The sequence below is a fragment of the Triticum urartu genome, chromosome 2 (genome assembly GCF_003073215.2).
Source record: "Triticum urartu cultivar G1812 chromosome 2, Tu2.1, whole genome shotgun sequence".
NCBI lineage: Eukaryota > Viridiplantae > Streptophyta > Magnoliopsida > Poales > Poaceae > Triticum > Triticum urartu.
Window position 1 is genome coordinate 697,025,542 of NC_053023.1, and position 26,565 is coordinate 697,052,106.

The 26,565-nt window shown below is 47.5% G+C and overlaps 1 protein-coding gene across 1 annotated transcript; it reads left to right on the top strand.

Moving 5' to 3' along the window:
* Nucleotides 1–1,908: 1,908 nt before the first annotated feature.
* Nucleotides 1,909–16,220, top strand: LOC125534191 (anthocyanidin reductase ((2S)-flavan-3-ol-forming)-like). Its single transcript, XM_048697469.1, has 6 exons — nucleotides 1,909–2,065; nucleotides 2,165–2,331; nucleotides 2,442–2,642; nucleotides 2,729–2,888; nucleotides 2,974–3,187; nucleotides 16,072–16,220. Exons 1-6 carry the CDS (start codon nucleotides 1,909–1,911, stop codon nucleotides 16,217–16,219), a joined length of 1,047 nt encoding a protein of 348 aa, XP_048553426.1. The 3' UTR covers nucleotide 16,220.
* The last annotated feature ends 10,345 nt before the right edge of the window (nucleotides 16,221–26,565 follow it).

A 26,565-nucleotide genomic window follows, 5' to 3' on the forward strand; every position in this document is an offset into this window, starting at 1 on the left:
GGTTCCCTGCAGAAGAAAAAGGAGACGAGTGTATAGGTTGGTAGCACGTCACGTACAGGCTGATACATCATTATTACAGCAAAACTTTGGAGATATGGGACAACTTTTGCGCAAAGAAAAGGGATAGGAGATAAATGTATAGTTACCTCGTGCTCATATATAGTCCTCGACATCCTTTAGTTGCAGGTCTCACGGCCCCAACGATTCCTTGTCGAATGTGGAGTCGTGCGTGCTCACAGTCGCACTGGTAAATATCTGTACCTATCGACCGATTTGCGTGGCTGGAGTTGAACGCGCGTGATGCACGTGCAGGTGGGAGCATATATATACAGTTACATCGGAGCCGCGTGCACCACTCACAAGAGCAGAATTACTACCTCGTTGGCTTGAGTTGCCAAAGAACTGTAGTAGTGAGTAGCTGAGCTAGTGACAGGGAGGATATGGCGCCCGCGGAAGGGAATGCGAGTAGGAAGACGGCGTGCGTCGATGCTATGCCGATCCCCCCTCCCCCCCCCCCCCCCCCCCCCCCCCCTTGGGCGACTCGGGGGCGACTAGGGTTTCCCCGGCGCCTCTACCCCCTCCAGCCCCTCCTCCCCTTGCTGCCGATGAAGGTGGCGGCGAGGCTCCCCGTCGCTTCGTCCTTTGGCGAAGGACCCTGGACGCCGGGGCGGCGGGCCCGGACGGCGAGGCGGCGCCACCTTAGCGGTAGGTGGCGGGCGCGGGATGCAGCGGACGGCCTCCTCGGCAGCTTGGGCAGCGAGGAGCCGGCAGGAGGTGGTCGTGGTGTGGGCTTCTTCCACTCCAGATCTGAAGGTCGTGCTTCTCTCCCCCTCTGCTCCACTCCCCCCTCTGGCGGTGTTCGATCTGTGGCTTTCGCTATCAGATCCGGTGCTGGCGGGGTGATGGTGGTATATGACTGCGTCTGGGGTAATCCCATGGCCGGTTCTTCGGCCACGGCGGCCACGGCGCGTGCGCGCGTGGTTTTCCTCCCTGGAGGCGCCGTTGAGGACCTGTTTCTTTCCACCCCCATCCCAGATCCCGGGTGAAAGCCCAAAACCCGTCCCGGGTGGGGCGACGGCGTCGCCATGCGCGTCGTTCTCTCCTTGGAGACGCCGCCTGGGGCTCTCTGGTTCTTCGGAAGAGTGGTTGTGAGGTTGGAGAGCGCTCGTTGGCGGCGAGCCCAAGGAGTGATTTTTTTTGTGTAGGGTGTGTGTTCCTGCAGGTGTATGCCTTGACGGAGTAATGCTCTGCGGCGCCAAGGTCGTGGTGTGTCATGGTGGCTCTGCTCCTGAGCCGGGTTGGAGGGGGATAGGGTTCCTCTTCCCGTTGACAGCCCCACGACGCGCACCGCGGAAGTCTCTTCCCTTGTGCGGACACTGGAGCGGCACCTGGTGCTTCCAACTTTCTTTCCTGGTGCTTTGCATTGCTTCTTCGACGATCCTCCCGGCAGCTTTCCTTCTGTTTCTCGGTGTCCAAGGAAGGTGGCAGTGCAGCGGATGTGGTGTGTCTTTGGTGTGGCGAGGACCGATAGTTTACTTGCTCTGGTGTGTCGGCCGGCGCCTGCTCTAGCTCTCGGGTGAGCTCCCAACGATCTGATGGTGCGGCGCCTTCGAGCCTAGGCGAGAGGATAGGGTTCCTCTTCGGCGTTGGAAGACAGGTGCTCGTTTTGTCCGATGCTCCATGGTCAGGCGACCCCCGGTGCCTCCATGCTACTGACTGAACCTCGATGCTTCTTTGTTCTCCTGTCTTTGGTTCCGGGGTGCAGCGGGCTTCGACATTACTTGCAGGACTTTCTCGTGTATTTTCTTGGTGTGCAGTAGTGTGCGTTGCGTTGTAAGCTGTTCAGTCAGCTTCCATGTATCTTTCGGTCGCTCATGCTTGGTGGCCTTGTGTAATCCTGGCCGGTTGATGGCTTTGTTAATTCAAAACTGGGCTCTACTTGAGCCTTCGTTCCAAAAAAAAAAGACGGCGTGCGTCACCGGAGGGAGTGGGTATATCGCGTCGGCGCTGGTGAAGATGCTGCTGGAGAAGGGGTACGCCGTGAAGACCACCGTCAGGAACCCCGGTATAATTGCTTGCTCTAGATCTTCATTTACCTCTTGTGAAATCGTCAGAACTTACTGAATGAAATGGTCATATGCGTCGTGGTGTGTTGGATTCTCAGATGACACGGAGAAGACCGCGCATCTCAAGGCCTTGGAAGCGCTCGGACCCTTGGAGGTCTTCCGCGCCGATCTGAACGAAGAGGGCAGCTTCGACGATGCTGTCGCCGGCTGCGACTACGCCTTCCTCGTCGCCGCTCCGGTGACCCTCTTGCCGGAGAACCCTGAGGTAAGCAACCACCACCACACTACAGTTTTAACTTCACTGAGGTTATGGTTAACCCACTATCGAGTATTGAGTATTGGCAATGTTTGCTTTCCTTTCATGTGTGGTGTCAGGAAGAAGTGATCCAGCCAGCGATTCAGGGAACCCTGAACGTGATGAGGTCGTGCGTGAAGGCGGGGACGGTGAAGCGCGTGGTCCTCACATCGTCCACGGCCGCCATCTCCAGCCGGCCGCTGCAAGGTGAAGGCCATGTCCTGGATGAGGAATCCTGGTCCGATGTCGAGTACCTCAGGGCCAACAAGATCGGTACCTGGGTGCGTACACATCTATCGTCTATGCATGCATCTTCAGTCAAGTTGAAAGTAGCATAAAAAAGTTTGGAATGACGCCGTAAGTGCAGGCGTACCCTGCGTCGAAGGTGCTCGCGGAGAAGGCAGCGATGGCGTTCGCGGAGGAGAAGGGCCTCAGCCTGGTCACCGTGTGCCCCGTCGTCGTCGTCGGCAGGGCCCCGGCGACAAAGGTGACGACCAGCGTCCCCGAGATCCTCTCCTTGCTATCCGGTACGTGAGGCCTCAAACTGAAACGCGCGCACAAAAATTATGCAGTGATGCATCCGTGGAGACGGTGTGTGATGGATGATTTCAGGCGACGACGACATGGTCGACAGACTGGAACTCATCGAGCAGGCGTCGGGGTCGATCCCGTTGGTCCACATCGAGGAGGTGTGCCGCGCCGAGATATTCACCGCCGAGGAGGCCACGTCGGGGCGGTACATCGTGTGCACCCTCAACACCTCCGGCGTGGCGCTCGCCCACTTCCTGGCGGCCAAGTACCCGCAGTACGAAATCAACACAGATCAGTAAGTACACGACGTGTTACATAAAAGCTGGAGTACTAGTTGTGCGAGAAATGCTACATACTCGGGCTGCTCTTTACGGAATCAACGGAGAGGCTGAGCTGGGTTTTTTTATAATCAGAAATGATGAATCCCGAAAGTTTGGATTTTAAGCATGACAACCTAAACGTTTTTCATGGCAACTTTAATTCATGCGAGGTTGGCAAACATGGCAATTTTCTGAAAAAAAAACAAATTAAGGCAAAGTTGCCATGTCTTAACAACTAAACTTGTCATCTCGCATCAACTAAATTTGCCATGAAAAAACATTCGGGATGACATGCTTAACATCCGAATGTTCGGGATTTATTGAGGTCCTTTTTAATTGGGTAGAAATCTGATGAAGGGCCCACCCCAAGTGAGAATCAGGGGGGCGATGAGATTAGTTATCGTCCCGTAAAACCTCCGTAGTTGGGCCGTGCATCTAGAATTATCATTAATTGTGCGATGCACTTGACCACCAATAACGCTAGACCTACAAAGAAGTATAAAGATTTACTTGACCTTTCAAACTAATTCTCTCTCACCCCCTTATTTTAAGTGGAGTGGGTGATAACCCACAAGTATAGGGGATCGCAACAGCTTTCAAGGGTAGAGTATTTAACCCAAATTTATTGATTCGACACAAGGGGAGTCAAAGAATATTCTCAAGTATTAGCAGCTGAGTTGTGAATTCAACCACACCTGGAAACTTAGTATCTGCAGCAAAGTGTTTAATAGCAAAGTAATATGATAGTGGGGGTAGCGGCAACAAAAGTAAAGACAGCAAAAGTAATGTTTTTGGTATTTTGTAGTGATTGTAACAGTAGCAGCGGGAAAGTAAATAAGCGTAAACCAGTATATGAAAAACTCGTAGGCACCGGATCAGTGATAGATAATTATGCCGGATGCGGTTCAACATGTAACAGTCGTAACATAGGGTGACACAGAACTAGCTCCGATTCATCAATGTAATGTAGGCATGTATTCCGTATATAGTCATACATGCTTATGGAAAAGAACTTGCATGACACATTTTGTCCTACCCTCCCGTGGCAGCGGGGTCCTTTTGGAAACTAAGGGATATTAAGGCCTCTTTTTAATAGAGAACCGGAACAAAGCATTAGCATATAGTGAATACATGAACTCCTCAAACTATGGTCATCACCGGGATTGGTCCCGATTATTGTCACTTCGGGGTTGCCGGATCATAACTAAAAGTGCAACTATCCCTAGGTGGTTTTGGTAATTCATAACAACATATAGCTCATTGAGCTAATGCTATTCCAAGATGATTATTTTAGAAAAGCTCAATGATTGGCATGGCATGGATGTGAAAGTGGAACCCTCAAAATGTTAAGGACAAAGGATTGGCTCAAACTCAAAAGCTCAAGACTCTTCATTTTATATTTTAGTGATCCAAGATCACATTGAGTCCATAGAAAAAGCCAATACTATCAAGGAGGGATGAGGTGTTGCTTAATGAGCCTCCTGCTTCATGTGCTTAATGATATGCTCCAAAACCCTCAACTACTTTCCCATATCCACATATGACCAAAACTCTAAGCCAAACTCGGTCCTACCGATTTTTCCTATCCGGCGCCACCGAGTTTCAATTGTCATTAGCCACTGCCAAACCCTAGCAATTCGGTCCTACCGATAAGGTTCTCGGTCTCACCGAGATGGGATTGCAAACTCTCTGTTTCCCTTTCGTAACTTTTCGGTCCCACCGAAAGAGCGAATCGGTCCCACCGAGATTGCAATGTAAACTCAGTGTTTCCCTTTTGTAACTTTTCGGTCTCACCGAGTTCCACTCGGTCCCACCGAAAGAGCAAATCGGTCCCACCGAGTTTGCCTGACCAACTCTCTGGTTAGCTAATTACCAAACTCGGTCTCACCGAGTTTGTGTAATCGGTCTCACCGAGATTACGTTATGCCCAAACCTTAACCGAATCGGTCCTACCGAGTTGCATGTCAGTCCCACCGAGATTCCTAACGGTCACTAGGTTTACTATTTCGGTCCGACCGAGTTTTATGATTCGGTCCCACCGAGATTGGAAAACTGTGTAACGGTTGGATTTTGTGTGGAGGCTATATATACCCCTCCACCTCCTTCTCATTTGAAGAGAGAGCCATCAGAACACACACATCATTCCAACTCATTTGTTCTGAGAGAGAACCACCTACTCATGTGTTGAGACCAAGACATTCCATTCCTACCATATGAATCTTGATCTCTAGCCTTCCCCAGTTGCTTTCCACTCAAATCTTCTTTCCACCAAATCCAAATCCTATGAGAGAGAGTTGAGTGTTGGGGAGACTATCATTTGAAGCACAAGAGCAAGGAGTTCATTACCTACACACCATTTGTTACTTCTTGGAGAGTGGTGTCTCCTAGATTGGCAAGGTGTCACTTGGGAGCCTCCGACAAGATTGTGGAGTTGAACCAAGGAGTTTGTAAGGGCAAGGAGATCGCCTACTTCGTGAAGATCTACCGCTAGTGAGGCAAGTCCTTCGTGGGCGTTGGCCATGGTGGGATAGACAAGGTTGCTTCTTCGTGGACCCTTTGTGGGTGGTTGCTTCTTCGTGGACCCTTCGTGGGTGGAGCCCTCCGTGGACTCGCGCAACCATTATCGGTCTCACCGAGTTTGTGTAATCGGTCTCACCGAGATTACGTTATGCCCTAACCCTAACCATATCGGTCCTACCGAGTTGCATGTCAGTCCCACCGAAAATCTCTAACGGTCACTAGGTTTACTATTTCGGTCCGACCGAGTTTGTTGATTCGGTCCCACCGAGATTGGTAAATTGTGTGTAACGGTTGGATTTTGTGTGGAGGCTATATATACCCCTCCACCTCCTCTTCACTCGTGGAGAGAGCCATCAGAACACATCTACACTTCCAACTCATATGTTCTAAGAGAGAACCACCTACTCATGTGTTGAGGCCAAGATATTCCATTCCTACCACATGAATCTTGATCTCTAGCCTTTCCCTAGTTGCTTTCCACTCAAATCTTCTTTCCACCAAATCGAAATCCTGTGAGAGAGAATTGAGTGTTGGGGAGACTATCATTTGAAGCACAAGAGCAAGGAGTTCATCATCAACACACCATTTGTTACTTCTTGGAGAGTGGTGTCTCCTAGATTGGCTAGGTGTCACTTGGGAGCCTCCGACAAGATTGTGGAGTTGAACCAAGGAGTTTGTAAGGGCAAGGAGATCGCCTACTTCGTGAAGATCTACCGCTAGTGAGGCAAGTCCTTCGTGGGCGATGGCCATGGTGGGATAGACAAGGTTGCTTCTTCATGGACCCTTTGTGGGTGGTTGCTTCTTCGTGGACCCTTCGTGGGTGGAGCCCTTCGTGGACTCGCGCAACCGTTGCCCTTGGGTGGAGCCCTGTGTGGACTCGCGTAACCGTTACCCTTCGTGGGTTGAAGTCTCCATCAACGTGGATGTTGGACAGCACCACCTATCCGAACCACGGGAAAAACATCCGTGTCTCCAATAGCGTTTGAATTCTCCAAACCCTTCCCTTTATATTCTTGCAAGTTGCATGCTTTACTTTCCGCTGCCAATATACTCTTTGCATGCTTGCTTGAATTATGTGATGATTGCTTGACTTGTTCCAAAATAGCTAAAATCTGCCAAGAACTAAAATTGGGAAAAGGTTAAATTTTTATTTGGTCAAGTAGTCTAATCACCCCCCCTCTAGACATACTTTCGATCCTACAAGTGGTATCTGAGCTTTGGTCTCCAATTGCTTGATCTCCATAGCTTTTGGTGGTCATAGCCTTGGTTTCACAACCTAGGAGAGTATGGCGTCTAGCGAGGGAAATTATCACCGTAGAGGTCCTTACTTTGATGGTACTAATTTTGCTAGTTGGAAGCATAAAATGAAAATGCATATTCTTGGACATAACCCCGCCGTTTGGGCTATTGTGTGTGTTGGTTTGCAAGGTGACTTCTTTGACGGGAGAGAACCAAACCGTGAAGCTACCGCGGATGAGTTGAAGATGTTGCAATACAATGCTCAAGCTTGTGATATTCTCTTCAACGGATTGTGCCCCGAAGAATTCAACAAAATCAGCCGCCTTGAGAATGCAAAGGAAATTTGGGACACTTTGATTGAATGCACGAAGGTACCGACTCCGTCAAGGAATCCAAGTTGGATGTGCTTCAAAGCCAACTTGACAAGTTCAAGATGAAGGATGGTGAAGGTGTCGCCGAAATGTACTCTAGGCTTGCTCTCATCACAAATGAGATTGCCGGCTTAGGAAGTGAAGAAATGACCGATAAATTCATCATCAAGAAGATTCTAAGAGCCTTGGATGGAAAATATGATACCGTGTGCACATTGATCCAAATGATGCCCAATTACAAAGATCTCAAGCCAACGGAGGTGATTGGAAGAATTGTTGCTCATGAGATGTCACTTAAGGATAAAGAGGAACTTGACAACAAATCAAGTGGTGCCTACAAAGTCTCATGTGAAGCCCCCACATCATCAAGTGAGAAACAAGACTTCAATGAAGAATTGAGCTTAATGGTGAAGAACTTCAACAAGTTCTACAAGAGTAGAAGCAAAGATAGAAGTTCCAAGTCAAGGTCCTACAATGACAAAAGATCTTCTAGTCGAGAGCGAAACTGTTACAATTGTGGAAGACCCGGACACTATTCCAATGAGTGTACGGCTCCCTACAAGAGAAGAGAAGATTCTCCAAGAAGAAGAAGCAAAGGATCACCGCCAAGAGAGAGAAGGAGTAGAGATGATCGTTATGAATGAAGACACTCACGGAGAAGCAAGGATTCGGAAAGGAAGGAAAAATCATCAAGGAGCTACACAAGACGAAGACATCAAGCTCATGTTGGTGAATGGGTATCCGGCTCCGACTCCGACAGCCACTCCGAGAGAAGTTATCACTCCGACTCCGAAGATACTCAAGATGAAGGTGTTGCCGGTCTAGCACTTGTGTCAACCAACTCCTATGACATATTTGACTCACCAAATGAAGGAATTGGAAGATAATTCATGGCCAAAGGTCCTAAGGTAACACACCCCGAGTATGTTGATTTCAATAGTGATGAAGATGACTTGTTAGGTGATGAGTTGATTGGTGACAACTCTAGTGATGAATACTATGATGAGAGACCAATTAATCATGCTAATCAAGATAAAACGAATGACAATGATAAGGAGAAGATTGAGGCTCTAACTAAAGAACTAAAAACTCTTAAGTTAGCTCATGACACTATCTTCGAAGATCATCGAGAACTTTTAAGAGCTCATGAGAAGTTATGCTTTGAAAAGCTCAATCTTGAGCAAGAGCATGAGTTCTTAAAGGCAATCAATGATGATCTCCGTAAGAAAAGTTCTTCTTACATTGCCAAGCGTTTACTCTTATCCACTTACATGCCTCAAGTCAAATCTAACAAGAAAGATTCCTCCTCTAGTAGTAACAATGATCATGCTAAATCCAATATTGTTGCTTCTAGTAGTTCTCTTGATTCCACTAATGATTCTCTTAGCCAAGTTACACTTGAGCAAGAAAATAGCTTATTGAAGGGAATTATAGAGAAATGAGTGTACAAAAGCCTTGCCGGGAGTAAGCAATTCGAGGAAATTGTGCGCAAGCAAGGAATGCACTGGAAGAAGTATACTTCTTTCAAGGGGACACAAGCTCAAGATGATCTTCCACCACAAGACTACGAGCAAAAAGGCAAGGACAAGCTTCAAGAGGAAATTGATGCATTTGAAGAAGCTCCAAAAACCTTAGTCAAGTGGATTCCCAAGACCACTTCAAGTTCCACCTCATCAAGTAAGACTACAACTCCAAGGATTCCCATCAAGATGATGTGGATCCAAAGGAAGAAGAACTAGAGAGTTCTCGAGGGTGACTCCGCCAACATACTTCACTCTTATCATTTTGGCAAGAACAAGTGCAATCAACTTCCACATCTTGCACTAGTTCAAGGAGTCACAAACCCTCTTGTTGGTAAGACAAGGGACAAGGTAACCTAAAGTTTTCATGGACATCATCTTGTGTGTGCATCACTCTATGTCTATGGATATCCTTGTTTGTTCCTTGTGGGACTAACCCATGTAGGTATTGAAAGTGCAATTCACTCAAATGGATAGCTCCAAGAGATCTACATCAACATTGAGCATCCACATCTTCAATATCTACATGAAGTCATCATCGACAAACCCCAAGGTTAGTTCATCCCTCTTAGGGGGGATATCACATCTAGGGGGAGCTTTACTCTAAGACTTGAGCTAAAGCAACTCTAAAGATGTGAACAAAACAATGCTTTATGTAAAAGTGGTAACCCCACTTGAGCTTAAACGATGAGTATGACCTACGATCAAGTGTTCTCACTTGACTCCTAAGTCAATATACTCATATATAGATGACCTAGTCATCGCAAATTGCTTGATAGATGCTAGAATTGGTTGTGCATGCTTTTCCACATATTTCATTTGCTATCTTATTGTGTGAGCATGCCGATTGCATATTTTACTTATTCGAGGACATCCACTTGTTGTTTTGATTGTTTGGATTTTTCTTCTTTTGCCAAGTGGATGGACAAGAATGCCTAAGAACCTCCTCTAGCTATCTATGCTTTTCTCGTCTCAAACTCTATTCATGCTGCATCACAAAATTTGATCAAGTCAGATTCGAACCACTCTGTGTGAGGAGCGCTCGGAGTCCCCGATTCGTCATAGACTTAAACTTCCAAAACCTCTTTATGAATCTCGGTCTGACCGATACTCCATTTCGGTCCTACCGAGTTCATTAAGTTGATCTAGGTTTTCGATCTCGGTGCAACCGATTTGAACTTTTCGGTCACACCGAGTTGCAATAACTGCAAACAGTTTTGCATCTCGGTGCCACCGAGTCGTTCCACTCGGTCACACCGACAGGGTCGGGCTATATATAGTGACGGGCAGAATTTTGGAAATTTCTCCGAAACCTCCTCGCCCACGCGATAGCCTGCTCTGCCTTCGTGGTCTCCGGATCGTCTCCTCGCCGCCAGCAGCCTCCAGTCGCTGGTCTTCGCCGCCGTCAACGGATTTCTGCCCCGCCGTTGCCGCCTTAGCAAGTCCACGCCGAACTAGGGTATGGACTTGATCATTGTGCTATTCCTCAATCTGATTCCTAGCACATTGTGATCATCATGAATCTTGCCACGATTGATAAACTTCTATCCAGTCAAAACGCTCGTAGATTAGGCTTAATTCGAAAATTTTAGGGTTAGGTTTCCGCCGAAACCATCTCGGACCCACCGAGTTGAAAAACTCGCTCCCACCGATCTGGCTTTTGCCATTGCACAAGTTAAACTCGGTCTGACCGAGAATAACTTATCGGTGCGACCGATTTTGGAATTCTGTGAAACCCTAGCAGTCTCGGTGCCACCGAACTGTGACTCGGTCTGACCGAGTTCACCAGTTCTGGTGCCAAAACTGCTTCGGTGTCACCGAGTTTGAAAATCGGTAGATCCGAGATGCTTTCTGTGGAAAACTAAAACTAAGTTTTTGAATTAATCTTTTGCAAAAATCCCTGCTTTTTGTGATGCTTATCCACTCTATCTCTTCTATAATCTATTCACAGGGTCAGCAGTCAGTTTGCAACATGTCTGATCAAAGTGACAGCCAGAACCTCTCAGAGCAGCAAGTTGTGATGAGTGAGGGCACTAGCCCCTCAAGTTCTTCTGATGATGGCAGCAGGAGCACACCCAGCAATTTGCCTAAGGCTACCACACGTCAAAGGAAGAAGAGAACGTCTGATTCTGAGGATGAAGACTATGTGGCAGAGGAAGAGGCCACTTCCAAAAGGGTTGAGCCAGCTCAAGGCTCAAAGCCAGGCCTGGAAGTCAAGAGGCCAGCAGGGAGGCAGCCAATGTCAAAGGCTAGAGCCTCAACTGAGAAGCCTGCACCTGCTCCCATTGAGCCCATTGCAGCTGAGGGAAAGAAGTGGAAAGAGAGAGTAAAGAAGACTGTAGCCAAAGTGCTTGGGAGAGCCTCCATCATGGTAGAAGAGGAGGAGGAAGAAGAGGTTGCTGCACCAGCACCCAAGGCAGCCAAACTTATGGGAGATGCCATAAGGTCAGGGGGAGCTGCATCCAAGCCCAAGGAAGCTCCTAAGGCTGCATCTAAGCCTAAGACAGCTCCAAAGAGAAACACAAGGAGTATACCTGCTACAGAAAAGAACAAGGCCCCAGTGCCTGAAGCTATTGAAGAAGAGGAAGAGAGTGTCCTTCGCAAGCTCAAGCCCAAGATCCAAGACCACAACGATGCTCATCCTGTAGCTGAGGACATGAAGCTCAGAAGAGACTCAGGGCTCAGGAAATGGAGAGAAGCAGATCCATATGCTTCTAGGAGAAGGACTGCCGTGGATTACAGATTTCACACAAAGGAGCAACAAGACTTTTATGAGACTGTTTTGCTTGACAAGAAGCCAATTGTTTGTGACATGAGATGGGTCGACTGGACATACATCAAGGAGAATGAAGAGCACTATCCAGGAGTTCAGGACAGCTTCAGAGCGTGTGGAGTAGAGGACTTTGTTGGGCAGAAGCTCACAAAGTGGAACGAGGAACTCATCATGCAGTTCTACTCCACAGCTCACTTTTATCCGGATGGCAAGATTACATGGATGTCTGAGGGTACAAGGTACCAATCTACAGTGGCTGAGTGGGCACAGATCATCAATGCCCCAGAAGAGCAAGATGAGGACTTGGACATCTATGCCAAGAAGAAAATGGACCATAACTCCATGTCCAACATGTACAAGGAAATCCCCAATGAAGCTCTTGACACATTCAAATTTGGCTCAGTGCACTATCTGCTCTCAGGATTGCCTACTATCAATTGGATACTAAGGCACACTCTGTTGCCTAAGTCTGGAGATCATAAGATGATCAGAGGTCACGCGATCAACCTGCTTCATGTCTTTGACGTGCCTCAGAAATTCGAGGTCATGAGTCTCATTGTGGAAACCATTAAGAGGACAGCTGCAGATCAGAAGAGGAGCTGTGGATATGCCCCTCAGATTCAGGAGCTCATCAACTCCAAGATGGGCACAGGCATATATCTGTTGGATAAGGAACACCTGCCCATCCGTCCAGATTTTGAGAACAATGAAGTTGTGATGACAGAGAATGAGCCATCGTCTGCACAAGCTTATGCAAAGAAGGAGAAGGCGAAGAAGGAAAAAGCTGCCAGGATGCCTACTCAACAGGAGGCATCTGAGTACTTCTTGAAGACCAAACAAGAGCAGCTCAGTTACTTGATTGCATCCTTGCTGAGAATTGAGCAAAGTCTAGCCAACCTCACTAAGAACCAGTAGAGCCTAGAGAGGATCATGGAACAGAAGTTTTATGACTTGGATGTCAAGGTAATAGAAGTCCAGTCTGTAGTGGAGCAGCTCCAGGAGGACATGAATGAGAGGAGAGGCAGGACCACAACTCATGCTTTTTCTAGAGTGCCACGAGGTCCGAGGTCGTCTGCACTGCCAGTTGCTGACACCAGAGCTACAACGTCTGCACCAGCCACAGCCTCAGCTCCAGCGTCTACTTCAGCTCCAACTCCAGCGACTACTTCAGCATCTACAGAGGCCTTCGTCCTTGGAGTGATCCGGACTCCACCACCACCTGAAGATCAAGCCTGAGCGACGACTTAGCGCTATGCATTTTCTAGGAACTTTTTGGTAACTTGTTGCCAAAGGGGGAGAAGATGTATAGATCAGAGGCTTCGAGAGAGAGAGTGTGTTGCTTTTCTCTCTTGTTTTATTTGGTGGTTTCTTCGAACTTTGTTTGCTTTTGTGTGTGAGATACTACGTCCTTATGTTTGTGAGACATCGATGATCATGTGTTTGATCATAAGCTACACTTAATGTTTGCTTAATGCTTGCTTAAATATTATCATGCTACCTATCGCTTGTGATCATTCACTATTCTTGGTGATGAGTGCATGTATTTCATTCTTATCATTTTGAGCGCTCCACCAAGATGTATGTGACACGGAAGAGTAACCCATGACTCTAACTCTTTGTGCATTTGCAGTCCAAAGCAAATTTTATATATGCACAAATTTAGGGGGAGCTCTTACTTATCACATACTTCTCAAAGCGACGATATACTTCATGCTTATTATCATTTGTCGAAGCTTTGATCTATATGTTGTCATCAATTACCAAAAAGGGGGAGATTGAAAGTGCAACTATCCCTAGGTGGTTTTGGTAATTCATAACAACATATAGCTCATTGAGCTAATACTATTCCAAGATGATTATTTCAGGAAAGCTCAATGATTGGCATGGCGTGGATGTGAAAGTGGAACCCTCAAAATGTTAAGGACAAAGGATTGGCTCAAGCTCAAAAGCTCAAGACTCTTCATTTTATATTTTAGTGATCCAAGATCACATTGAGTCCATAGGAAAAGCCAATACTATCAAGGAGGGATGAGGTGTTGCTTAATGAGCCTCTTGCTCCATGTGCTTAATGATATGCTCCAAAACCCTCAACTACTTTCCCATATCCACATTTGACCTAAACTCTAAGCCAAACTCGGTCCTACCGATTTTTCCTATCCGGCGCCACCGAGTTTCAATTGTCATTAGCCACTGCCAAACCCTAGCAATTTGGTCCTACCGATAAGGATCTCGGTTCCACCGAGATGGGGTTGCAAACTGTCTGTTTCCCTTTCGTAACTTTTCGGTCCCACCGAAAGAGCGAATCGGTCCCACCGAGATTGCAATGTAAACTCAGTGTTTCCCCTTTGTAACTTTTCGGTCTCACCGAAAGAGCAAATCGGTCCCACCGAGTTTGCCTGACCAACTCTCTGGTTAGCTAATTACCACCGAGTTTGTGTAATCGGTCTCACCGAGATTACGTTATGCCCAAAACCCTAACCGAATCGGTCCTACCGAGTTGCATGTCAGTCCCACTGAAATTCCTAACGGTCACTAGGTTTACTACTTCGGTCAGACCGAGTTTATTTATTCGGTCCCACCACCGAGATTGGAAAACTGTGTAACGGTTGGATTTTGTGTGGAGGCTATATATACCCCTCCACCTCCTTCTCATTTGAGAGAGCCATCAGAACACACACATCATTCCAACTCATATGTTCTGAGAGAGAACCACACCTACTCATGTGTTGAGACCAAGATATTCCATTCCTACCATATGAATCTTGATCTCTAGCCTTCCCAAGTTGCTTTCCACTCAAATCTTCTTTCCACCAAATCCAAATCCTATGAGAGAGAGTTGAGTGTTGGGGAGACTATCATTTGAAGCACAAGAGCAAGGAGTTCATTACCTACACACCATTTTTTACTTCCTGGAGAGTGGTGTCTCCTAGATTGGCTAGGTGTCACTTGGGAGCCTCCGACAAGATTGTGGAGTTGAACCAAGGAGTTTGTAAGGGCAAGGAGATCGCCTACTTCGTGAAGATCTACCGCTAGTGAGGCAAGTCCTTCGTGGGCGATGGCCATGGTGGGATAGACAAGGTTGCTTCTTCGTGGACCCTTTGTGGGTGGTTGCTTCTTCGTGGACCCTTCGTGGGTGGAGCCCTTCGTGGACTCGCGCAACTATTGCCCTTGGGTGGAGCCCTGTGTGGACTCACGCAACCGTTACCCTTCGTGGGTTGAAGTCTCCATCAACGTGGATGTAGGATAGCACCACCTATCCGAACCACGGGAAAAACATCCGTGTCTCCAATAGCGTTTGAATTCTCCAAACCCTTCCCTTTATATTCTTGCAAGTTGCATGCTTTACTTTCCGCTGCCAATATACTCTTTGCGTGCTTGCTTGAATTATGTGATGATTGCTTGACTTGTTCCAAAATAGCTAAAATCTGCCAAGAACTAAAATTGGGAAAAGGTTAAATTTTTATTCGGTCAAGTAGTCTAATCACCCCCCCTCTAGACATAGTTTCGATCCTACAATAACACATAGTAGGTGACTATAGACTTGCAAGATAGGACCAAGAACTCACATATATTCATGAAAACATAATAGGTTCACATCTGAAATCATGACACTCGGGCCCTAGTGACAAGCATTAAGCGTAGCAAAGTCATAGCAACATCAATCTCAGAACATAATGGATACTAGGGATCAAACCCTAAGAAAACTAACTCGATTACATGATAATCTCATCCAACCCATCACCGTCCAGCAAGTCTACGATGGAATTACTCACGCACGGCGGTGAGCATCTTGAAATTGGTGATGGAGGATGGTTGATGATGACGACGGCGACGAATCCCCCTCTCCGGAGCCCCGAACGGACTCCAGATCATCCCTCTCGAGAGGTTTTAGGGCTTGGCGGCGGCTCCATATCGTAAAACGCGATGATTTATTCTCTCTGATTTTTTTCTCTCCGAAAGCAAATATATAGAGTTGGAGTTCGCGTCGGAGGGTTTCCAGGGGGCCCACGAGGTAGGGGGCGCGCCCTAGGGGGGGCGCCACGCGCCCCTCACCCTCGTGAGAAGGGTGTGGGCCCCCTGGTCTTCATCTTTGGCGAGGATTTTTTATTGTTTTTTCTAAGATGTTCCGTGGAGTTTCAGGTCATTCCGAGAATATTTGTTTTCTGCACATAAAACAACACCATGGCAATTCTGCTGAAAACAGCGTCAGTCCGGGTTAGTTCCATTCAAATCATACAAGTTAGAGTCCAAAACAAGGACAAAAGTGTTTGGAAAAGTAGATACGACGGAGACGTATCAGTGGGCTCCTTAATCCCACCATTACCAATCACAATCCTCTACTCAGTTTGTAGTAAAATCTTTATTAAGCAAAACCTTTATAGATGTAGCATTACTCCTTGATCACTGACGATGCATGGGCTTGTGTTTGCTTGCAGTATTGGTGGTCTTCTGGAGAAGCCCAAGGTGTGCATTTGGTCGGACAAGATCGTCAAGGAAGGGTTCGAGTACAAGTACACTAACCTCGACGAGATATACGACGACGTCGTCGTGTACGGGAGGGCCTTGGGAGTCCTTCCATACTGACATGATGGGTCTATCCATTGTGTCATCTTAGAACAAAACGATGGATGTGCTTGCAAAATAAATCCTCTACGGCGTCCTGGCCGAGGGGAGGCTAATTTTCTCTCTTTTCTTTCAGATGTGTTGTTCTTCACTGTCTCGGTTATGACTGTGACATTGGTTTGTGTAGTAGTTGTCTCAACATGGTGGCCTTACCTCCAACATGATCGAGATGTGGGGTTTGTGTCACCTCGATTTGGGGTTCCAGATTATGTTATCTGGTTAACCAGGGACTTATCTTCAGCTCCTTTGTACTCGGATGGATCTATGAACTCACTTGTCCTAGACATTAAGGTGCCATTATCTCAACGCTCGTCTTGGTCCATAATTTGAATTCCGGATACAACATGCCTTATATTACTTTCTTTCGTGATATAAAATCATAGATTATAGCTATTTAAAACTTCTTAACTAAGTCAACATAAAAGCATTGCATAAGGATAATATAAGTGTCATGACAATTCCATAGTCCATACAAGAGAAAAGATGCCATATGATAAATTTCTTCTCTCATTCTTACAAGCCTTCATTTAAAATTTAGTGATTTTCCTCAGTCATGTTTGGTTTTGTAGGACAATTTATAGCCTACAATTGTAACTCATTTGTACATTCTATACATGATTAGAGCTCATAATTTTCATCCTACATGGCAACAAACCACTAAGATGAACGTCCACACAGACATGGTCAAGCCCACTATTTATCATAGGAAAATGCTAATGTGATGCATTAGGGGTTTCATAGTCTTCAGTCTACCTTGGCTCAGCCACTATTAGGAAAAGGGCTATATATGATATGGCCACTAATGGTGCACCAGACATGTGGTGCGTCACTACTATATAGTAATGGCGCACCATGAGTCGGTGCGCCATTAGTGTGGTAGACACTAATGGAGCACCAGACCCACGGTGCGCCATTAGTAACAATTTTTTTCCAAAAATTCTAATGGCGCACCAGGGAGTAGTGCGCCATTACTAGTTTAACTAGTAATGGCGCACCTCCTACACAGTGCACCACTACTATTTTTTGTTGCAAAACTATTAATGGCGCACCTCAACCTGGTGCACCATTAGTAACAAGGGTTACTAATGGCGCATTTGTCTGTGGTGCACCATTAGTAACATGGGACCAGCTAGATATTTTGGACAGCCACACCTACACACTCACTTTCCCCACTTCATTCTCTCCACCTCCTCCTCCAAGCTTGTGTCGGCTGCCTCCTCCTCCTCACCTCATTTGCATCATAGATTCATCAAAATTAAGTGGTTAAATTACCTTTTTTGATAGGTAAGTAAGGGGAAAGCTATCTTTATGTTGTAGATCTACTTTTTTTTCTCCCTAGCTCGCTCCAACAACGTGCACATGCACTTTTTATGGCCTTGCTAGATCTATGTATGTTTGTGGTGTTGCATATATGTTTGTGTTTGCAGGTACCGGTATTTGAAATGCGATAGTTGCCAATATTTTGCCGGAATGTTGATTCATTTCCGTTTCAGCGAGAATTTTGGCACTAGGGAAAGTCATGCCAAATTTTTTTTCTTGGTTCTAAAATATTGTTTTGCTCTACCCCGCAGGCGACCATGGTCCGCACGATGACCGAAGGCATCGTGAATAGGTTTTTGAGCTCCGCGAAGGCCAAGATGCTTCAAAAGAACGAGACGGAGATAAGATGTCCGTGTCGAAGATGCAAGCTGAAGAGCCTTATTGCGGACCCGAATTCCGGGCAGGTGTGGGACCACCTGCTCTTGCGTGGTTTCATGGATGGCTATCGGTGGCAAGGTGATGAGGATGACTATGAAGTTGTCCATGGGGGCCGGGCAAGAAATGAGGAAGGGCAGCAAGACAACCACCGCGGCGAGGGTGGGCGAGAAGACGAAGAATCTCCAGGACATGATCACGACGGTGATGTTGTACACAGTCATCATGTAGAAGATGTCGGACATGATGATGAGGAAGAACAAGACGAAGGGCATGATCATGAAGATGAAGATGCCGGAGCAGACGACGATGGAGGCTGGGTGCAAGACCCTCATATTCAAGAGCTGCTTCCCAAGCAGACGGATAACACAAGAGCTGCCGCCCGAGAGAAAGCCAAGCTGGATCAACTGGAGATAGACGCGGTTACTCCATTGTATGAAGGATGCAGGCCCGAGGATACCCGCCTGAAAGTAACGCTCATGGCTCTAGAGATGAAGGTAAAACACAAAATGACCGACGCATGCTTCGACGAGAACATGTCATTCTGGTACGAACGTCTTCCCAAGGGGAACAAGTGCCCGACCAGTTTCGAGGAGGCGAAGAAAATCGTGTGTCCTCTGGATTTACCGCACGTGAAATACCATGTGTGCATGAACAATTTCATCATTTATTGGGACGAGCACGCGGAGTCTACCATATGTCCAGTGTGCGGCGTCACTCGATACAAGAAGAGGAAGAAAGCTCCTCGAAAAGTGGTGTGGTACTTTCTGATCACACCTCGTCTATAGCGGTATTTCGCGGAGTCTAAGGTAGCAAAGCTCCTGCGTTGGCACGCCGATAGGGAGGAGAAGAAGCGGGAAGATGACGGAAATGATCCGGAGATAAATAAAAATGACAAGATGCTGAGTCACCCTAAGGATGCGAGCCAGTGGCAAGCGTTGAACTTCGAAGATCCAAAATTTGGGAACGATCCAAGGAACATCGTGCTGGGCGCGAGCACCGATGGAGTCAATCCGTTTGGCAGCCAGAGAAGCACACATAGCACCTGGCCTGTGTTTGTGTGGATGTACAACCTTCCCCCCTGGTTGTGCATGAAGAGGAGGTACATTCACATGAGTATGCTAATTGAAGGGCTGAAACAACCAGGGAACGATATCAATCTGTATCTGGGGCTGCTGAAAGAGGAGCTAGACACGCTGTGGAAAATGCCAGCCAATACGTGGGATGCCGCAGAGAAAGAATATTTCCCTATGAGAGCCGCACTGCTCACGACGGTGCACGACTATCTCGGTTACGGATATCTCGTGGGGCAGGTGGTCCACAGATTTTCTGGATGCGTCAGGTGCATGGATGACACAATGTATCGCCAGCTAGATAGAGATCCTGGGTCTTCGAAAACCGTGTTCATGGGACATCGAAGGTGGCTTCGCGACGATGACCCATGGAGAAAACACAAGGATCTGTTCGATGGTGAAACCGAACCCTGAAGACGCCCGCGTACGAGGAGCGGTGAGGAAATAGATGAGCTGTTGAAAAATTGGAAAGATTGCCCACTGCCGGGAAAGAAGCAAAAGGCGCCAGAGCCGGGAAAGAAGCGAAAGGCGCTAGAGCCACTGCTGAAGGTATGGAAAACGAGGTCTGTTTTCTAGGACTTGCCGTACTGGAAGATCCACCGTGTCCCTCACAGCCTTGATGTCATGCATATCACGAAGAACGTGTGCGAGAGTCTGCTTGGTACCCTGCTCAACATGCCAGAGAGGACCAAAGATGGGCCGAAAGCAAGGGCAGACTTGAAATGAATGGGCATCAGGGAGGAGCTTCACGCTAATGATGATGATGATGATGCGAAGCAAGACACAGAAAGTCGTCGCAAAGGCAAAAAGGCCAAGAAGACCAGAAATGACTACCCTCCCGCGTGCTTCACTCTAAGTCAGGAGGAGATCGAGCAGTTTTTCACCTGCCTCGTAGGAGTAAAACTTCCTTATGGTTACGCGGGGAAGCAGATACCTAGACCCAGCGAAGCAAAAGTTCAGCGGGATGAAGTCTCACAACTGTCATGTGCTGATGACGCAGATACTTCAAGTTGCAATCCGTGGGATCATGGACGCGCACGTCCGTGAAACGCTATTTGGCCTATGCAACTTTTTCGACGTCATCTCTCAGAAGTCGGTTGGCGTGAGGCAACTCAGAAGGCTACAGGAAGAGATCGTGGTGATACTATGCGAGCTTGAGATGTACTTCCCGCCCGCATTCTTCGACGTTATGGTGCATCTGCTGGTCCATATCGTGGAGGATATCATCCAACTCGGGCCGATGTTCCTGCACAGCATGATGCCGTTCGAAAGGATGAATGGTGTCATCAAAGGATACGTTCGCAACATGTCACGTCCAGAGGGAAGCATAGCCAGGGGCTTTCTGACCGAAGAGTGCATCTCCTACTACATGAATTATCTAGGCATCGAGTATCCCGTTGGTCTGCCCATCAACAGGCACCTCGGCAGGCTCGCTGGATGGGGTCACCGTGAGGGTCGCCGCGAAATGCATGTCGACTTTGAGGGTCGACTCGCCGACTTTGAAAGAGCAAACCTAGTCGCGCTACAACACATAGACGTGGTCGATCCTTGGGTGGTAGAGCACAAAACCTTTATTGAGAAGACGTACAATGACCGAGGCCAACAAAGAACGGACGGAGATATAATCAAAGAGCACAACTCATGTTTCACGCGTTGGTTCAAGCAGAAGCTTCTGCCGTACCCTTTACATGAGGATTCTTCCGCGGAAAACAACTCATATTCGCCTTGTCATAGGGCGCCGAGCACAACTGATGACCTATGAGGCGTATGATATCAACGGCTACACATTCTACACCGAGGACAAGGACATGAAGAGCGATGGTTATCAGAACTTCGGGGTAACGATGGAATCCTACACCGGTAACGACAAGGACAGATACTACGGAAGGATCGAGGAGATCTGGGAGCTGAGCTACGCTGGAGAGAAGGTCCCGATGTTCCGTGTCAGATGGGCTGACAGTGTCCTGGACTAGGGGGTACTCACCACGTCGTCTCCCGATCTATTAGATTGGGCTGAGGACCCCCGTGGTCGTATACTCATGGGCCAGTTCGGACGGCTACCGCATACAAGGAAGATTCCACAAGACTTGGTGATCAAGACAAGGACTTCTCCCCACCGGCGTATTCGGCTAGGACTCTTGTTATCCTAGGCCTCCGGTGCATTATATAAACCGAGGCCAGGCTAGTCGATAGAGACACAATATATATAACATACACATCAACAATCATACCATAGGCTAGCTTCTAGGGTTTAGCCTCCTTGATCTCGTGGTAGATTCTACTCTTGTACTACCCATATCATCAATATTAATCAAGCAGGACATAGGGTTTTACCTCCATCAAGAGGGCCCGAACCTGGGTAAAACATTGTGTCCCTCGTCTCCTGTTACCATCCGCCTAGACGCACAGTTCGGGGCCCCCTACCCGAGATCCGCCGGTTTTGACACCGACATTGGTGCTCTCGTTGAGAGTTCCGCTGTGTGATCGACAAAAGGATCGATGGCTCGCCTGCAGATCAACTGCGACTTCGGCGTCTTCGTCACCAGTTTGACTGGTCACCTTGGTTCGACCAAGAATTGCACCTCATGTTCGGATCACCATGATCGGACGAGGGCCTTCATCAAACATCAACTCCGATCTCTATCAAGATCACGGAGGAATTATCTATGGAGCTCGGGGGCTCAACGTCAACATTGCCCTCAAGCGACCATGTTGTTTTTCTTTGGAAGATCCAACCGTTGATCAGCTGAGAAATTCCTATATCTACCACCTCACAAAATTTCGGCTCGATCCGACCGTCCAAACTCTGGGAACCTTCCGATTAGTGCATCACTTTTCGGATCTGTTTTCTGCGCGAAAACGAATCCGGCCCGAGTTCATCTTTTTTATGAACAGGATTTCGGACATCCCTTTTGAAGGAAGTTTTGTATGGGGTATTGTGTTTTGTTCCCGAACGCATCCCACTAACTGTAAGATCTTTTGAACATGATCTTCAACATCATGCTGGTGTCAAACCAGTCCGGCAATATTACTCCACGGCTGCCGACCTGCGCTAGACACGGCGTCACTTTGTTGAGCCGAGCTTAACTTCTTCGGATCATCATCTCGGCAAGCCGAACAAGAGCCCGGCATCGCGAAGGATAAATCCTCACCAACATCGCCGCCCCACGGATTACACGGGGCGGGCATACCAGCATCGCCGCACAGTCGCTTCATCAAGCCGGCATCGACCACGTCACGACCTGCATCGACAGGGCCGCACTATTGCTTCTTCAAGCTGGTGTCCATCATGCCGACCTACTTCGACTCATCGGCTGACATCGAGGCTTCGACAACTCGGCTGGACCGGGGGCTTCGCCATCTCTTCATCAACCTACTCCGGACACTTCGGTGTCACTAGCCGACCAGCTCCGTCACGTTAGCTGGGCCGAGGGCTTTGCCTCGGCGAGTCAACCTTTACCAGCATTGCCATGCCATCGTTTTATCGCCCATCCGGAAATGGGTGTGTGGAGTGGGTCCCAATTTTAGGAATCACCTTCCTTCGGATTGCTACAACAAATAAACCAGGTGCTATTAATCCTAGTATTTTTTGCTTGTTTGGGTTCATTTTTCCCAAGGAATTATTACTCTGGTTTGTCCGTCATATGTACACAGGTCTATCAAATGGTGGCTGCATTAACGACAGTCGCATGGTGGTTAGGTCAGTTTTCGTACATAGTCCGGCGAACGCCGCACTCGGAGCTCAGACCGACCTGCGAATTCAGGCTTTGCCACGCCTTTACCGCATCACGCCGACGCCCTGCATCGACTTGACTTCGGCGCCAGGCCATATTTCTTTTATTACTCACTTTGCATAAATTATTTATTATGCAACGATTTTTTTAATTATCATTATTACTATTATCTCCGGTTTGCCCTATTTTTTGTGCACAGGAAAATGATCCGGGGACTTTGGCGTCACTCTGCCAGTCTGCATTGATCGTGCTATGTCACCACTTCGACGTGTCAAGCTCTCCGCTCCGCCACCTCGGGACCGGCTTGAGGGATGGAACCTTGCCCCGCATCAAGCTCGGACCGCATCATCAATACCGAACACATTAACCAGCTAAGTCGCTTTCATGCTCAAAGCTTTAATTTCTAACTTGCGTTCGGTTCGACCAAGCATTATACTTTTTTGGAAAAAAGTTGCTTCTAAAAAATTTCCTTGTCCAAGCTTTGTTTGTGACGCATAAATTCAAATACCCCGTTTACTTGGGGGCTTCCTTTATGAAGCTTTTCCTGTTGCATATGATTATACTTGTACGGCTTCGTTCCTTGTTCGTGTATTACGCCATAATATGCACCGCATTGACTTAAGCGATTTGCAAGCTGGATTGCCTCGCTCCTGTGTTTACCCCTACGTTCCTGATTGTTCGGCTAGGGAGTAAAGGGAGCACCTCTGCGATTGTCACGATCGGGTCACCCGAGCCGGACCTCAGACTGGGTGAAGCCGAAAGCTAGCGCTCTTATAGTTATTCAATGATGGTCGGCACACAACGGAATCATGAGTACAAAAAATCTATTGCTCAAGTCTCATAATAACAATGAGCACCGAAGAAAGGTATCGATGGGGGTACTATTTTCTTCGAAGATGCTTCTTACTCTTCGCAGTAATATAGCATAAGTTCCCTGAGCACGCTTTGTCTATTACAGCCTTATGGCCTGATTGCCTAGTTATTGGAAACACCGTCGATATTCTTGACCGATGGAGTACATAACACTTTTCGGTCCTTAACCGAAGAGGGAGAAGCCGACGGTCGGTTAAGACGCGTTTAAAGTTCGGTTGAACATAGATATGATATAAGTACTTCGGTACATGCAATCATTCTTCTACCCAAGTCACTTGGGGGCTCTTAAGTTTATTTGAGCCGTTTTATAATAAGTGTTCTTCTTCTCAGTCGTTGCAAAGTTCTATTATTATTATTTATCACTCCTTTTTTCGACGCGAGTGTGCGGTCACTAGCCGAGGAGCCTAATTTCTCTCTCAAAGCCGCTAGAGTTTAGTTTGCTAAACTGGCCTAATGAGAAGTACTCCGCCCTCGGGATAGGAGGTTGAAGCCGTAGGCTGACCCGCTCGAAGTCTTGAGATAGGATGTGTCATGTTAAAGGCGACAGAAGCACTTCTTTTTTCTAAGACCTATTTTCGGATTGGCACCGAACACTTGATCTTGTTCGGACGTCATGTTTTTACTGACGTTTCTTGGTTTTCCAAGCTTTTTGGCACTTTTAAACTATTTGTGCTTTTCCAGCATTAGTCTCGCAGTGCAACGCCGGACACCTTTAGGGATTCGTCAAAAACATTCTCAGATATTGCTATATATGCATCGGTTTCGAATTGTGTCTTCGGTCAATAGTTGGGTTGCCCGGCTCCTGCACTTGCTTCCTACGTTCCGTTTTGTTCGGCTAGGCATGCAAAGGGAGAACCACTGCGATTGTGCTTCCAGCTCACATGGTTAAGCACCTTAGTGGAGAAAGCCGAAAATTGACTATCACAATAAGCGTAAACTGGTCAGCGATCCGATGACTATGATGGGCCATTCATAACATTGGCCGAAGTGTTTACGGCTTGACCTCGACTGTCGCCGAACACTACCGGGGGCTATTAACTGGCCTCCCAAACTAAATCCTTGATATTTTGCTCTTACATTCGAGCTGAGGTTTCATGATCATGCTTAGCATGACAACCCAAAGAAAGGAACCGATAGCGGGCCTATTTTCTTTGGAATACATTTCTTCTGTTAAACAGTAATATAACATATCTCTCTGCGTACCTTTGTTTATAAAACCGTGTGGCCAGATTGCCTTGTTTGTCGTAAATCTTTGCCCTCATAAAGGCTTTATAAAGTAGGACAAACACTCCTCGGCTACTGACCAAGGAGGTGGAAGCCGATGGTCGGTCAACAAAGTTTTGTACAATGCGGATCCGAGCATTAATGACGTAAAGTACTTGGATACATAGAGTCATTACACATAATTTGTGATTTTACTATGGATATTGATCCTTAATTCGGCCACCCGTGCCCGCATTAAGGCTCGGGGGCTACTGGGCTTCGGGCTTATTATTTACAAATATTAAAGGGGCACATCGATCCCCTGATCTAGTGTTGCCACCCGACCAGTGTCTCGGGGGCTACTGCATTGCTTGTCCAATGCAGAAAATTTTATGTGCAATATAGTTTCCGAGGAGATTTTGATCCTCGGGTTGGTCGGCCGCACCCAACCTGAGTCTTGAGGACTGAGCACGCCGCTTTTGTGTCCCGAAGTATTCTGCCGAGCTAGGACTTGATCCTCAGGCCAATTTTGCAAATCAACCTGAGTCTCAGCGGCTACTGGGATCAGCGGTCTTATGTCATCCTTCATGTGCATCTCGGGTTTTAGACCGATACACACCTTGAGGGCTACTGGCTATATATCTTGACAGAGAATAAATTGCACCAATAAAAAATATTGACAAAAAATCGGCCCATAGTTGGGGTGGTGCACCACCTTGGAAGCAGTCCGGCATAAAGCTCGGGCGCTAGTGGCTGGCTCCATAGAGGGCATTTCCGGCATTAAGCTCGGCTAAACTCCTTCAACTTTTTTGAACCAAGGTGATATGACACCTCGAATATAGTCCGGCATTGGAGCCTGCACACAGTCCGGCGTTGGAGCTCGGATATATTTCGGCATTGGAGCTCGGATATACAGTCCGGCGTTGGAGCTCGGATACATAGTCCGGCGTTAGAGCTGGGAAGCGGTCCGGCGTTGGTGCTCGGCTGCAAAAGATACCTCGAATGCAATCCGGCATTGGAGCTCGGACGCAAGAGGACCCTGCCTCCCGAGAACAACTTCAAACCCGAGGTGTGGCATAAAAATAAACAAGGCATTGATAAAGGCCGGAAACTTAAAGGGGCTCCTCGGATACCCGACGTGTAAACTCGTCGAATGCATTTCGGCGATCATCAAGATCGAAGATAAAGAAGATTTGTTGAACCAGTTTTCAAGACTGGCAACCAAAGATGAAGAACAGTTCGGAAGAACCGAGGAGTGTCCCTAACTTGAAGACCGGTTCAGGGGGCTGCTGACGGTGTCCTGGACTAGGGGGTACTCACCACGTCGTCTCCCGATCTATTAGATTGGGCCGAGGACCCCGTGGTCGTATACTCATGGGCCAGTTCGTACGGCTACCGCATACAAGGAAGATTCCACAAGACTTGGTGATCAAGACAAGGACTTCTCCCCACCGGTGTATTCAGCTAGGACTCTTGTTATCCTAGGCCTCCGGTGCATTATATAAACCGAGGCCAAGCTAGTCGATAGAGACATAATATATACAACATACACATCAACAATCATACCATAGGCTAGCTTCTAGGGTTTAGCCTCCTTGATCTCGTGGTAGATCTACTCTTGTACTACCTGTTGGGGAACGTTGCAGAAAACAAAAAATTTCCTACGGTTTCACCAAGATCCATCTATGAGTTCATCTAGCAACGAGTGATCGGATTGCATCTACATACC